Source organism: Salvelinus namaycush, chromosome 11 (genome assembly GCF_016432855.1).
Source record: "Salvelinus namaycush isolate Seneca chromosome 11, SaNama_1.0, whole genome shotgun sequence".
Classification (NCBI taxonomy): Eukaryota; Metazoa; Chordata; class Actinopteri; order Salmoniformes; family Salmonidae; genus Salvelinus; species Salvelinus namaycush.
The window spans coordinates 19,449,024-19,465,589 of record NC_052317.1 but is presented as its reverse complement, the minus strand read 5'-3'; the positions used below and the strand labels follow the sequence as shown (position 1 = coordinate 19,465,589).

General features: G+C 43.8%; 1 protein-coding gene across 2 annotated transcripts in view; it reads right to left on the bottom strand.

Annotated features, from left to right (window-relative positions):
- Window positions 1-6,352, bottom strand: part of LOC120055543 (disks large-associated protein 1-like) — a 37,339-nt gene extending 30,987 nt beyond the window's left edge. For both annotated transcript variants that reach the window (XM_039003407.1, XM_039003408.1), the window contains exons 1-2: window positions 5,285-6,352; window positions 784-1,010 (exon numbers count right to left, since the gene is read on the bottom strand). In XM_039003407.1, the coding sequence (XP_038859335.1) occupies window positions 784-1,010; window positions 5,285-6,352 (1,295 nt within the window). The remainder of the gene's footprint in view (window positions 1-783; window positions 1,011-5,284) is intronic.
- Window positions 6,353-16,566: the final 10,214 nt, after the last annotated feature.

Below are 16,566 nucleotides of genomic sequence, written 5' to 3'. Positions count from 1 at the left end.
AGTGCCAGCCAAACAGTTTCAGACGCCTAGTGGAGTTCATAACATGAACAACAGAACTAGGAGAGGCACAGTACACTATCAAAGGTCATGAGGCATGCAGAGCTTCAGACAGAAATACAAGCTGATTTAGAACACGGATCACAGTCACGGTTAGGGGTGCTTTTCTCACAATCCTAGTGCGTTTAGCTCAACTTCTGTCAAAGATCCTTTCAAATTTAAGTTGAGAGATGTTTGCAATGCTAGGGATTGACATATTTGTTCATTGTGAAGATTATAATAAACCTATAAGAGTATAATTATATAACTTAGAATATACTGTACTTTTTCAACTGAAACATTCATTTTTAAAATAGCTTCTCACTTCATCTACAGTCAAGAGAACCTTCCAGTCATTTCCCCTGGTGTTTGAAACATTAATACTCTTTACTCACTGAGTGGAACGACATGCAGGGGAAAATGCACAGGTGCCGGGCTTGGCTGTCTCTTGAATTGGATGCTGCTTTAATGAATTCACAAATTCTAGCTAGAAGTCCCAGATGTGTCAGAGTGATACTGAAAGCTACGAGCAACCTCTCTATATAACGGTACCAATAAAGCTGGGGGTCGGATGACCTTATCCTAAAACGGTTGTCTGATTTCTTCATGCTATGCTTCTCCCCCACTGCAGTAAATGGGTAATTTAGGTATACTACACATCATGCCCCAAACAATGTGGAAGCATAAGGACTATGATAATGAAAGTAAGTCAAAGTCACTTTAAAATGTCATAGCGCAGAGTCTTACTTTAAGGTGGTCATTTCAGTCAGTGATGGCTGGGTGGCTTTGAGATAGCTGGCCCGTCGACCTTGGGCCTGGACCTTTGGCGATGGCTTTGGACTTCCTTCCGAGTCTTCGCTGTCTTCTTCCTCGGCCATAGCCTTCACGTAGCTCCCGCTGCGCATGCGTCGACATGGGATGTCGTCCTCCTTACCCCCCAGAGGCGAGAAGCCACTCCACTCGTCCTGTGGCACCTGTGGGGACAGAGGAGGTGACAACAGGGCATCAGGCACCTCCACGGATGACTGTATGGCGCCATGAACCCACATCTACCTGGTCCGGTCTGGCCAACGCAGCGCCACAACAACATCCAACGCACAGTCAGACCCCTACCTCTCTCTATCTCTCATGCTGAGCATTGAAGATAATAAATAGGTAATTAAGGAAGAGGCTGGTATGAGTTCACATGATTACACTAAAAACATCTTCCTGACAACCTGAGCACCTGCTAGTGTGGAGTCTCCCTAAGGGCACACAAAGACTTATCAAGAGGATGTTCACAAAGAACTAGGGTGTCTATCTGAGCTCAAACAACATCATCAGGGTGGTATAACATTTGAGCTAACTTGAAACAAAGTATTTTAAGGCTTTGTATAGGTGTGAGGGAAATAATGGATTGAAGGAGAAACACAATGAGGTAGCCATACATATGTGTTAAACAAATTAGTAAAACTAGGGCACAAGCAATAGCACAACCTGAACTTCCAAACTATTCTTTATTGTATAATAGTTGATGTGCTAATAGGAATACTAATATGCCCATACTGAGAGGGATTATGGTGCCCCTTCTCTAAAAGGTTCATTCAGAAACAGTGAAAGAATGTGTTACCAGAGAGTATCTATTAATCTTCCAATGATATACCCATTTGGGTAGTTACCATACTGCATTCAAAAATACTTTGGAGACGAAGTTGATGCTGGAGGAGAGAGAATCCCACTCCTCCGAAGACTTAGTAATTACATGAATCTGCAAAGGGAGAGGAGCCTTGGTAACTAGGGAGACAGCCAGAGCTGGGCAGGCTAGGCTACTAGGGCTTTTGTCGCCAGAGCAGAAATTAGCATGTTGTATATAAAAGGAGGCTGTGGAGGCAGAGTTACTCTATTACCACCGAGCGGCTGCATGCCCACACACTACAGATGTAAGATCTTAATTTGGTCACCCTGTTGCAGGAGAACTTTCCTGCAATGCAGGAAATGTAAAACTTGTAGTGTATTTGAGGTGTAGCCAGATTTAGACACTGATAAGTGCTTAAATGAGAACGCAGTGGCTGTACAATAAAATGCTATACCTGATGTCAGAGCACAGGGTCTCTGCTTCACAGCGCTGTATGAGTTTTGACTGACAGCCATTCTGAACATGAGCACCACACGCAACAAGAAGTTGCCCCCACCCCTCCAGCTAATTGGGGAAATTTAGCAAATGTTTTATTGTCTGAGTAAGGGAAATGCTGCAAATTACGAGGACTCAATGTATTTTGAAAGATGAGACATTGAGGATTATAATAAATACAGCTTTGATGTCATACAAGGAAGCCAAACATCCGTGAGTCCAAATGTGCACTTCACATTTCCATATCATAAAACTCATGCAATATACAGTGTCAACGTTTATGATCACTATGTTTGATGTACAGTTACAAGATGACATGGTGTTACATCCTGGGTTGCCCTGACCAGAATAAGCCTATGTTCGTTGTGTTTTGAAGAAAATTTGCTGCGGTCCACACATCTGAATGCACTCATGACGCCATTCTATGCGCACTAAAATTAAGACCTGCTTCTCTGAATTGCCTAGTGAAATCCTAACACTGTAAGATCGTATTTTATATTTTAGCTAGTCAATAGAACAAGCTTTCAAATTATGCCCACCTTACCCAGATTGCGATTTTTAATGGACCGTCTTTGGATTGTGTAAAGGCGGGGATGCAGGGCTGTGTTTCAAAGAAAACGACTACAAGTTTGATATGTGTAGTTCCTCAACTGTGCAGGTTGGGTGCTCAAAAAGCACCTAATAGCTGAAGACTCTCCTTTGAGTCATAAAAGTGCATTTAAATTACTTTGAAGAGGTATGTGGCCCCTTGGAAACACAAGTTAGACCTCTCCCTCAAACGCTTTTCATTTTTTGGTGTTATGTTGCACCTTAATAATATTCTTATCATGTTACTGAATGAATCCAGAGTATTTTCAGATTTCGTTAACAACAAATGCGGCAAAAAGTACAGTAAATGTAAAATGCACCTAAAATCAACAATGTATTTTAAGTTTTGGATTCAGTCTTTGTCTAATAATTTTCCCATAATCTCCAAACTGTTCCCTTTTAATTGATACCATGGTTATGCATATGTGTTCCATATTTCTTCTCTAAGAAACATTTCAATTTAGCCCTATCCAATAAGGACAATTCCCACAACTGTAAAGGGTTAAAAAGGTACTTTCCACTTTGAAATTTCAGACTTGATTTTCCTTAACAAAAAATGCATCAACCCCTAGAAAAATGTCCATTAATTATAATCATAAAGAACAGGAAGGCCCGCACACTGTTTATGCTCCTAATTCGCTGTTGACAACGTTTTGATCCGAAACGGATCTTCGTCAGGTCAAACAGACTGAGCACTCACATCCCAAAATATGCACATTTCACCTCACATGACCATTATGAACATGACACATGGTGAGTGTGTCATCCACATAATAATAATTCACCTTTCCTGTTGCTGCAGGATAATTTTCCTGCTGTAGAAAACTGGCTCAAATTAAGATCCTACATCTGTAGAACACAGTATAACATGCTCGGCACAGAAATAGGCCTATCTTCACAAGTTCACACAGAACTAACATGTACTGTATCTTAGATATCGTACTTTATGTGTTCAGCACTTTGTTGTTGTGACAACTCCACTATAACAGCTTCGGTTACTTTTATTTACTGCAGCTAACCGTTCACTGTACACAGTGTGGGGCTGAATATGTGGAGATCTAAATGTTGTGATGCTTGGCTAAGGCGGCAGCAAATAATTCCAATAATATGTCAGTAATTGGGTACTTTGCATGTGTATTTGTCACTGGGGTCTTCCCTGTTGGACATTCATGTCCACAATACAGTATCAATAATGCTTTAAAATACATAACTCAAACATTAAACACGACAAGTCTACTCACAACACAACATCCCTGTCAAAATAACTACACTAATTTAGAAGTTTAGATCTGAGATTTGAGAAATCAAAATGCTTGGCTCCAGTTTTATTTTTGTATATATTGTTTTAACATAATTTCAAAATGCTGCATAAAATCTTTGCCATCTTTCCTCACATGGCACTCGACTCACAGACATATAGGTAATTGGTCTCCATTTGTACTGATAACACAGCTACCACTATCCTATCCCAACATTCGAATCAATCCTGTCACTATTGTTGGTGGGTGTTTCTATGGGAACAGAGTTACTATATAGAGCAGAAAGAGATACAGGATCTTAATTTGAACCTGTTTGCTACAGCAGAAAATGTGAATTATTATGTGGATTATAATTAATGGACATTTTTGTAGTGGTTGATACATTTATCGTAAGGGAAAATCATGCCTGAAATTTCACAGTGGAAATTACTAACTTCAGAAGCCTGTTTAAACCTCAAATACACTACAAGTTTCAAATATCCTGCATCGCAGGAACGTTCTCCTGCAACAGGGTAATCAAATTAAGATCCTTCACCTGTAGCAGGATATGAAGGAGTACATGGGAAACATCTAAGCAGACCAATTAGGTCTGTGCCCACTAATGTGCTGGTTCACAGTGTTGCTGACTGCTACTCAATGTCTCAATGTCTTCTATTAGCCTATCATACATAAAACCACTCCTACATGTCTGGTATACATTATATACCTATTCAGTGATTAGAAAATACATTCAGTGTAGAACAAGTGAGCGTGAGAAAGAGAGGAGATGAACTATTGTTGAGAACAATATTTACATATTATTTACATTAACATAATAATTCATAATCAGTACTTGGATATTTCTGTAAATAAACTGAGTTGAAGTTGAGTGCTTAGATCCATTTAGAGATGTGCTATTTGTGCTCCTGTTGTGCAAACTGTGTCTCGTGTTTTGTGAGTGGAATTTTATAGGTGATGGTTTTGGCAATGTAATCTTTGTGTACAACTTCCGGAGAATATTCACACAGTACACACACACACACACACACACACAAAATTATTAGGAAAGAATTAAAGAACCCAAAAACTGGGAAATCTATGAAATTAAGAGGTTTATAAACAGGAAATAATGCCAGTCACTGATGGGTTTAAAAAAAAAGCCTACTAAAGGAAGTAAGGCCACTACTGGTTTGCACTTACTTCTCTCTTCAAATCAAATGAAAGTGGAGAGGTGGGTAGGTCCTCTCCAGTGGGGTAGGTAGGTGGGCAAGGGGGGGTTTGGGTTTAAGGGTGAATTTAAAGAATTGCATACCTGCAAGAACTGGCATGAGCGCTCCTGCTGACAAGCCTCAGATTTCACTAGTGCTTTATGATCTAAGTTAACTGAGGCCTTCTGGTAGACTTGGCGAGCCCTGCTCACCGTTAGACTGGACGACCACAAGCTCTTCTTCATGAGCTGGGCGTCCATGCTTATGGGGATATGAGAGGGGACACAGGTGTGTTTTACTACGTCGTTATTACTGCGCGACGTTTTCAGGGCGTGTTCACTGATGGTGTTGTAGGCCTCCATAAAGTACTGCGACTGGGACTTGTCCGGGTGGCGGCCCATGGTCATGACTCCGGTGGGGCTGTGCAACAGGCTGTGACAGACGTCTCGGTCATCCAGGATGTCGTCTGAGCTCCAGTACCCCGAGGTGGGGCTCCTGTGCTTGGGCTCAGCCGACTTGCAGCGCTCCCTGCTCTTGCTACGTTTGCGGTGCTTCTGCGTGGGGGGCGTCTCGCTGTCGGGGCTGTTCCTGCTGCCATTGATGCTTCCCTGCTTGGAGTTTGGCCCCTCCAGGGAGTGGGACTTTGCGAAGAGTTTCTGGACGGAGTGGACCAGGTGGCGGATGCGTCCGGGGCTGTCGTTGCGCTGCTCCAGAGCCGTCCTCTTGTACTGCAGCGTGTGGTAGCCATCCCTGGTGAACGACGGCTGCCTCTGAAACTGGTCCAGCAGGTTGACTGGCAGGCGGATGTTGACGCCCTTGTTGGGAAGCATGTTACCCACACCAACACCCACACCATAGGGCACCACAGCACACTCATCCATCCCCATCCGATCCTTCAGCTCGTGGTGTGAGCTGCTGTAGTGTCGTCTGGGGAAGGTCCCATAGGGCACCACACTACTGTCTGAGGGGAAGGCAGTGTGGTTCCTCTGGTTATGCTGGCTCTGGACCTGGGTGTAGTAGGGGTGGTCAGAGGGGTGGGACATTGGCATGTCCATCTGGTTGATCAGGTAGGGCTTGCGGTCAGGGTGGTGACCATGGCCTAGGGCATCATAGGAACCAGGGTCACAGGTGACCAAATGGTGGTGGCTGCGGCTGCTTGATAGACCCTTCATGGTGTCTGTTCAGTCCACAGACAGTGGGCCAGCCTGGGAACCGCTGCAGATGATGTTCCTGATAGGAGCTGTAAAGACAGAGGTGGAAAAACAACAACAAAATGTTAGAACAACTGGAAATGTAGACATTGTATTTTCCTTCTGTTCATGCGCTTTTATACTCCCAAAAACAATGCACTTGTCACAGCCGTCAAATGAAGTAGACCAAAGCGCAGCGTGGTGAGAGTACATTTTCTCTTTATTAGAAAAGACGCAGAACAAAACAACACTACAAAACAAACTGTGAAGCTAAAGGCTATGTGCCATAAACAAAGTCAACTTCCCACAAAGACAGGTGGGAAAAAGGGCTACCTAAGTATGGTTCTCAATCAGAGACAACGATAGACAGCTGTCCCTGATTGAGAACCCTACCCGGCCAAAACATAGAAATACAAATAATTGAACATAGAATACCCACCCCAACTCACACCCTGACCAAACCAAAATAGAGACATAAAACAGATCTCTAAAGGTCAGGGCGTGACAGTACCCCCCCCCCCCCCCAAAAGGTGCGGACTCCGGCCGCAAAACCTAAACCTATAGGGGAGGGTCTGGGTGGGCATCTATCCGCGGTGGCGGCTCAGGTGTGGGACGCAGACCCCGCTCCACCACTGGCTCACCCCACTTTGGTGGCACCTCTGGTGCGGGGACCCTCGTCGCGGGCCCCGGACTGGGCACCGTCGCTGGGGGCTCCGGACTGGGCACCGTCGCTGGGGGCCCCGGACTGGGCACCGTCGCTGGGGGCCCCGGACTGGAGACCGTCGCTGGGGGCCCCGGACTGGAGACCGTCGCTGAGGGCCCCGGACTGGAGACCGTCGCTGGAGGCCCCGGACTGGAGAACGTCGCTCGAGGCTTCGTGCCATGACTCCTCGCTGGAGGCTTCGTGCCATGGATCATCGCTGGAGGCTTCGTGCCATGGATCATCACTGGAGTGAGGAGACGTATGGGCAGTCTGGTACGTGGAGCTGCCACAGGGCTCACCAGGCTGGGGAGACACACAGGAGGATTAGTTCTGGGCGCAGGCACAGGACTCACCAGGCTGGAGAGACATACAGGAGGCCCTGTCCTTGGCAGAGGCACCGGATACACTGGGCCGTGGAGGCGCACTGGAGTTCTCGAGCTTGGAGCCTGCACAACCCGGCCTGGCTGGTTATCTTCACCCCGCAAATGCGGGGCGCTGGCACAGGACGCACTGGGCTGTGCAGACGTACCAGAGACACAGTGCGCAGAGCCGGCGCAGGATATCCTGGGCCGTAGAGACGTACTGGCGGCCAGATGCGCTGAGCCGGCACCCTCCGACCTGGCTGGATGCCCACTCTAGCCCGGCCGATTCGGGGAGCTGGAAGGTAGCGCACCGGGCTGTGCACGCGCACTGGAGACACCGTGCGCTCCACCGCATAACACGGTGCCTGACCAGTACGACGCTCGCCACGGTAAGCACGGGGAGTTGGCTCAGGTCTCCAACCTGACTCAGCCACACTCCCCGTGTGCCGCCCCCCCAAAATATTTTGGGGGCTGCCTCTCGGGCTTCCTTGCTAGCCGTGTCCCTTCGTAACGCTGCCGCTCTGCTTTTGCTGCCTCCAGTTCCTCCCGTGGACGGCGATACTCCCCAGCCTGCCTCCAGGGTCCCTTATCGTCCAGGATTTCCTCCCAAGTCCATGAATCCTGAACACGCTGCTCCTCCTTACCACGCTGCTTGGTCCGTCGGTGGTGGGAAGTTCTGTCACGGCCTTTGAATGAAGTAGACCAAAGCGCAGCGTGGTGAGAGTACATTTTCTCTTTATTAGAAAAGACGCCGAACAAAACAATAAACACTACAAAACAAACCGTGAAGCTAAAGGCTATGTGACATAAACAAAGTAAACTTCCCACAAAGACAGGTGGGAAAAAGGGCTACCTAAGCATGGTTCTCAATCAGAGACAACGATAGACAGCTGTCCCTGATTGAGAACCCTACCTGGCCAAAACATAGAAATACAAATAATAGAACATAGAATACCCACCCCAACTCACACCCTGACCAAACCAAAATAGAGACATAAAACGGATCTCTAAGGTCAGGGCGTGACAGCACTCTAATAATTATCACTCATATCTACTCTAAGATCCTAAATCAGTATTTTTTAACACATACACAATCTACTTCGCCAATAAAGCATTAGTCTCTGAGAGGTTATTTTGATATAAACACTCACAAAACCAGAGGAGTATTGGGTTCCTAGCATTGGAATGACAGACACAGAGGGTATGTCAAAGAGTAAAAAACTTAACTTCAAAAATTCCGTCATAGTTCAGCTGTGATTTATTTCCTCTGCGACACTAGCTAGTTTCCCTGGGCCCACGTTTTTGACTGGCTGTCTGGTATTTTGATGTGCTTGTCATGAGTGAATCTCTATAAATATCAATGGTGGAGCAGAAGGAGCGGCATCCTATCCCCTTGTAATGTGTAAGGGTAAACCATTATTCTACCAGAACCATTTGGAGAAAGATAATTTTCTTTTTAACACTTTTCATTTCACAGTCCCTCCGGAGTATACAGTATATACATATATACTGTATATATACAGTGCTTTCGGAAAGTATTCAGACCCCTTGATTTTGTTACATTACAACCTTATTCTAAAATGTATTAAATTGTTTGTTTTTTTCCTCATCAATATACAATACCCCATAATGACAGAGCGAAAAAACATTTTTAGAAAATGTTCCTAATTTATTATGAAAAAAACCACTAAAAAAACACATTTACATAAGTATTCAGACCCTTTACTCAGTACTTTGTTGAAGCACCTTTGGCAACGATTACAGCCTTGAGACTTCTTGGGTATGATGATACAAGCTTGGCACACCTGTATTTGGGGAGTTTCTCCCATTCTTCTCTGCAGATCCTCACAAGCTCTGTCAGGTTAGATGGGGAGCGTCGCTGCACAGCTATTTTCAGGTCTCTCCAAAGATGTTTGATCGGGTTCAAGTCCGGGCTCTGGCTGGGCCACTCAAGGACATTCAGAGACTTGTCCCGAAGCCACTCCTGCGTTGTCTTGGCTGTGTGCTTAGGGTCGTTGTCCTGTTAGAAGGTGAACCTTCACCCTAGTCTGAGATCCTGAGCACTCTGGAGCAGGTTTTCATCAAGGATCTCTCTGTACTTTGCTCCGTTAATCTTTCCCTCAATCCTGATTATGCTCCCAGTCCCTGCTGCTGAAAAGCATCCCCACAGCATGATGCTGCCACCACCATGCTTCACCAAAGGAATGGTGCCAGGTTTCCTCCAGATGTGACACTTGGAATTCAGGCCAAAGAGTTCAATCTTGGTTTCATCAGACCAGAGAATCTTGTTTCTCATGACCTGAGAGTCTTTAGGTGCCTTTTGGCATACTCCAAGTGGGCTGTCATGTGAATTTTACTGAGGAGTGGCTTCCGTCTGGCCACTCTACCATAAAGGCCTGATTGTTGGAGTGCTGCAGAGACGGTTGTCCTTCTGGAAGGTTGTCCCATCTCCAGAGAGGAACTCTAGAGCTCTGTCAGAGTGAGCATCAGGTTCTTGGTCACCTCCCTAATTGCTCAGTTTGGTCGGTCCGCCAGCTCTAAGAAGAGTCTTAGTGGTTCCAAACATTTGTTGGTACCCTTCCCCAGATCTGTGTCTCGAAACAATCCTGTCTCGGAGCTCTATGGACAATTCCTTTTCGACCTCATGGCTTGGTTTCTGCTCTGACATGCATTGTCAACTGTGCCTTTCCAGTTGACAATGTCCAATCAATTGAATTGACCACAGGTGGAATCCAATCAAGTTGTAGAAACATCTCAAGGATGATCAATTGAAACAGGATGCACCTGAGCTCAATTTCGAGTCTCATAGCAAAGGGTCTGAATACTTATGTAATTAAGGTATTTTAATTTTTAATTTTTTTAATACATTTACAAACGTTTCTAAAAACCATTATGGGGTATTGTGTGCAGATTGATGAGTATTTTTTTGTTGTTGCTGTAGCTCACTGCTTCCCATAGCTCCCCCTTCTGGCTACTGGAATTTACAAAGATGGAAAGACGTAGCAGGACTATCCGTATCAAACGTTAAATTGTATTTCCAGGCACTAGCATTTCGCCCCGTCCTAAATTGGTTTAGACATGATTATTTTGCCCCCTGGCTCAGTATAGAGAGAAATATGGTGTCTCATATTGCTGTGGAAGAGGTGGTCTTCACTGATATATCCCTTAAATAATGTAAACTATGCTTTGGTCCTATTATTGCTTACACAATTTCGTGCAAAATCTTCAAACATTGCAACTGGGTATCAAAATGGTATGCCCATACTCCAATATTTCACAATAATGCCTTGTGATCTGGAAGGTGGCCTTTCACATCACTCCAATGGTCCAAATGTGTAATCTGTACTCTTACCAATATCATGAACTGGAATGGTTTGAGAACATTCCAAGATTTGAAAGATACATACACATTACCATGCAACTCCTTTTGTCTATGGTTGAGTTCGAAAATTCACTCTGGAGTGCCAGAGAGCGCTCAGAGTGCGCTCTGGTTGTTCGTAAATTCAGAGCATTGTCAGATTGTCCATTCATAAATTCAGAGCCTTTCGCTCTAAGAGCGTTCCGAGTGCACACTGGACACTCTGGCCGAGGAGTAGGGTTGATCCGAGCGTTCTGACCTCACAACGGCAGTCAAGCACCCAACCTAACTGACTAACGTTGGCCAACTTGCTAGCTACTTCCAGACACAAATGAGAGAACACCTCACTCTGACCATTTTACTCGCCCTAGAAGAACTGGTTAGACTGTTTTCATGTTATCCAGAGCGTTGGTGACTTTGACTATGCTGCTTACAACAATTTTTGGAGTCCCTTGGGAAACCCAACTTCCGAACCATTCAATGACTGGATTTATAAAAACATTATCTGGGCTCCCAAAAGGACTGATCTCTATAATATATAAACAACCTTTGGAAAGTTCATAATCTGAGCTAGCCATTAAAAAGGTAAGGGCCACAGATCAGATTGAATCTGAACAACTCTTTAAATGGAACAGAATATGGAAAAATATGACCTTCGCATCCCGTAATCCGAACCATCAATTTATACATTTTCAGTTTGTTCACAGACTGTATTTAACACCAAGGAAATGTTTTATGATGAGATTGGCCCCAACTCCCAACTGTTCACTGTGTCCCCTAAATCAGGTGGACACATTCCTTCATATGATGAGGGAGTACCCTGCAGTTTCGAAGTGCATGAATTAAAATATTAAATGCTTTGCATCTATTATGTTACTTAACAATGATAGCCCCTTGCATCTCTGAATTACTCAGAGAAGATCACTGCTGGCAGGCAGCACTGCTGCGAAAACATTTAATATTATAACATGGATTCCGGGTGGGGAGGATGCAGGTGGGTGGATGGGGACTGAGGGGGGAATGGGTTATCTTAGTACGTATTTCTTTGACTCTTTTTTTTTAACCTCTACCCCACCCGAAGAAAATGTATAAAAATAAAATAGAAAAGCCTCCTCTCCACCAACCAACACTGACAACAAGAATATGTTCACTGTCTTCTTCTGGTTGCACTGTACAACAGAACAGATCATAACCACATACTTAACAATGAGGCACACGTCATTTGAATCACACGTCTTGAGATAAATACCAAAGACACGAGAGCACAAACATCGGCTCGATTCATTTCTTTGACATGCAAGGCGCATCAGAGTAATTGCAGCAGGCAGAGGGGCTCTTCATTCAGCTGTGTTAATTGTGTGACGTCCTTCAGGACAGGAAGCAGCACACACCGGGCCGCACGGCACCACACACAGCAGGAAGGAAGGGGGCTCAACGGGTGGCAGAGAGTGAGCAGCCAGCCATGTTATTATTGGGCTATTATTGGCCACTGTGATCCTCTAATGGTACTGGGGGTTGAACCGCTGCGTCAGCCCCCAATCCACCCCAGGTTCCTGATATCACTCTCTGTGGCGGGAGAGAGAGCTAGTTTTGTATTTGTATTTGTATTTATTAGGGATCCCCATTAGCTGCTGCCAAGGAATGAGAGTTTTGGAAACACATAATGACAGTCCACACAGTACTGATTTATTAAGTATTTGATGCAGCCATCATGTCTATAGTTAACACAAATTACGTTTGTGGAGAGGAAATGGCAAGATATATAAAAATTCAAAAGTTTGGACACAGCTACTCATTCAATGTTTTTTCTTTATTTTTACTATTTTCTACATTGTAGAATAATAGTGAAGACATAAAAACTATGAAATAACACATATGGAATCATGCAGTAACCCAAAAAGTGTTAAACAAAACTAAATATATTTTATATTCTTCTAAGTAGCCACCTTTTGCCTTGATGACAGCTTTGCACACTTTTCGCATTCTCTCAACCACCCTAATGAGGTAGTCAACTGGACTGCACTTCAATTAACAGGTGTGCCTTGTGGAATTTCCTTCCTTCTTAACGCGTTTGAGCCAATTAGTTGTGTTGTGACCAGGTAGAGGTGGTATAAAGAAGATAGCCCTATTTGGTAAAAGTCCAAGTCCATATTATGGCAAGAACAGCTCAAATAAGCAAAGAGAAACGACAGTCCATCATTGCTTTAAAACATGAAGGTCAGTCAATCCAGAAAATTTCAGGACGTTTGAAAGTGCAGTCTCAAAAACCATCAAGAGCTATGATGAAACTGGCTCTCATGAGGACCGCATCGGATAAGTTCAGTAGAGTTAACTGCACCTCAGAAATTGCAGCCCAAACAAATGCTTCACAGACTTCAAGTAACAGACACATCTCAACAACTGTTTGAGATGAGGCCTTCATAGTTGAATTGCTGCAAAGAAACCACTACTAAAGGACACCAATAATAAGAAGAGACTTGCTTGGGCCAAGAGACACGAGCAATGTACATTAGACCGGTGGAAATCTGTCCTTTGGTATGATGAGTCCAAATTTGTGATTTTTGGTTCCAACCGCCGTGTCTTTGTGAGACATAGAGTAGGTGAACGGATAGTCTCCGCATATGTGGTTCCCACCATGAACCATGGAGGAGGAGGTGTGATGGTGTGGGGGTGCTTAGCTGGTGACACTGTCTGTGATTTCTTTAGAATTAATGTCACACTTAACCAGCATGGCTACCACAGCATTCTGCAGCGATACGCCATCCCATCTGGTTTGTGCTTAGTGGGACTATGATTTGTTTTTCAACAGGACAATGACCCAACACACATCCAGGCTGTGTAAGGGCTATTTGACCAAGAAGGAGAGTGATCGAGTGCTGCATCAGGTGACCTGGCCTCCGCAATCACCTGACCTCAACCCAATTGAGATGGTTTGGGATGAGTTGGACCGCAGAGTGAAGGAAAAGCAGCCAACAAGTGCTCAGCATATGTGGCAACTCCTTCAAGACTGTTGGAAAAGCATTCCAGGTTAAGTTGGTTGAGAGAATGCCAAGAGTGTGCAAAGTTGTCATCAAGGCAAAGGGTGGCTACTTTGAAGAATCTCAAAATATTTGTTTAACACTTTTTTGGTTACTACATGATAGTTTGATGTCTTCACTATTATTCTACAATGTAAAAACATGAATGACTTGCCTAGTTAAATAAAGATTAAATAAAAATGTAATAAAAAAATAAGTAGGTGTGTCCAAACTTTTGACTGGTACTGTATTAAAATATAAATAATTGGAAAGAGCTGTAACACATACATATATTTATATCTACTCTGCCATTGTCTAGGGAGGAACAGAAATGATCTTACGTTTTACAGTGGCTGTTTCACAAATGGCACCCTATTACCTATTTATTTGACTAGGCAAGTCAAGTTATTTTCAATGACGGCCTAGGAACAGTGGGTTAACTGCCTTGTTCAGGGTCAGAAATGACAGATTTTTACCTTGTCAGCTCGGGGATTCGATCTTGCAACCTTTCGGTTACAAGTCCAACGCTCTAACCACCTGTCGCCCTACATAGTGCACTCCTTTTGACCAGAGCCCTATGGGTCATTTGGAACACAGACAGTGTGTGAGTCTTGGAAGTGGTCTCTTCAACACATTCAGAGAGAGAACTCCCAAAGGACATCTGAAGTACAGTATGCAGCATCTCTGACTCCAGAGAGGACCATCCACTGCATGGGGAAAATGTGATGCTGGCTTCCCTGACATACTTGGCCTTCCACAGGCAGCAGGCTGCTTATCCTCTACAGGATCGAATATGCATATCCTTGCTTCAGGTCCTGAGCTACAGGCAGTTAGATTTGGGTATGTCATTTTAGGCGAAAATTGAAAAAAAGGTTCCGATCCTTAATAGCTTTTTAACATAAGATGACAGCTCCACTAGTACTGTACAGTACAGCCAACTCTAACAAGGTGCCCTAGCTATCCTTCACTGCTGAACCCTAAAGCATGGGAAACTTTGAAGAGCTTGCAGTCGTTCGCTCAGTTTTCTGCCCCACAAACAATGGAACCACATAGAGTCAAATACTTGTCAAAATCAACTGTTTTCCAGATTACCCAAGTGGTGCGTTTGGTTGTATAATAATGCCTCATCACAGTTTTGATTGAGGCAATATTATAGTAAAGGAGACTTAATTGGATCTGTATAAAATCAAGTTTCTCAACCCGGCACAGCCAGAAGAGGACTGGCCACCACTCAGAGCCTGGTTCCTCTCTAGGTTTCTTCATAGGTTCCTGCCTTTCTTGCTGTTTGAGGTTTTCGGCTGGGTTTCAGTATAGCACTTTGTGACATCGGCTGATGTTAAAAAGGCTTTATAAATACATTTGATTGATTGACTGATTGAAGTTTCCAAGTGAAAAAGAAGTAACTCATTATTTCCAACTCAACCTTATCCTAGATACTTCACATGTTATGTTAAAGAGTGTCCAATAATATTAAGGGTCTGTTCAAAAATGTGGAAACAGTGGTTTGGATGTCACAATCACCAAATCACAGAATAGCTAACTATATGTGTAATTACAATAGTGTTGCATGAAAACTATCCATCAGTATGTTTCATACAGTAAATATTAATGAGAGTGGTTACGGTTAGTGAGTAATTGGTCTCTGAGGGAAAAGGATCATTACACAGAGGCAAGGAGAGCAGATGGAACAAAGGGAAGAGAGACACACAGAGATAGGAAAGAGAGAGAGAAGGGGGGAGAGAAAGAGGGTGAGAGAGTGTGGAGAGAGCATAGAAAGATTTGGTAGCTAGCTATCCCATTCCCAAGCATACCGTCGAGCATTTGAATCACCACTGAGAATAATTTTTCCTAACAAACAGATAAATAGATAATTGTAATTCAAGGCAATAATCTGACAGACACACAGAGGGAAGTTCTTGCTAGACAGTATCAGAGTGCTGTCGACAGACAGACCCATGTCCAAAGGAGAGTGGGACTCAGCTCTCTCCTTTGATCAGTTGTCCTCTACTGCTTTTCTCTTTTTTCTAATGTCTTTTCAGAGCCAGCAACGTACCCTTGACTACCTGAACAACTGAGATAAAGAACCATACAGTGACAGCATTACTCAAAAGCATTTACATTTGGAATCCTGACATTACACAATTGTTTCACATATTGCCTTTGCATTCCGAGTTCATAATCTGAACATACCAAATACTTCAACACTAGGGTTGCGTCCCAAATAGAACCCTATGCCCTAGTGCACTAATTTTGACCAGAGCCATTGACAAAAGCAGTGCACTATCTATATAGGTAATATGATGGGACACAGATTAGGTTTTGAAGTGTTCCTAATTACCAATAAGGTAACAACTATCCAACATTACAACCAGCTAATTGCAGCATTACCGCAAAAATGGAAGAGGCAAGTGTAAGAGGGAGAAAGTAAGGAACGTGTCTGTTAGCCCTGCATTAAATACCACAATTGGTTAAAGAAAATTGTGAGAAATAAAAAAGTATACCAGTTTCATTTAAGGACCAAAACATTGACAGCTGTGCCATACAGATTGCTTGGGAAGAGATTTTCGATGTACCAATTCCATGGCACATGGTTTATGAACTGACACACAAAACACCAGATTCAAAACATAGAGTTTTTCAATTTAAATTATTATACAATTCTTGCAACCAATAGAATGTTACACAGTTGAAGTCGGAAGTTTACATACACCTTAGCCAAATACATTTAAACTCAGTTTTTCACAATTCCTGACATT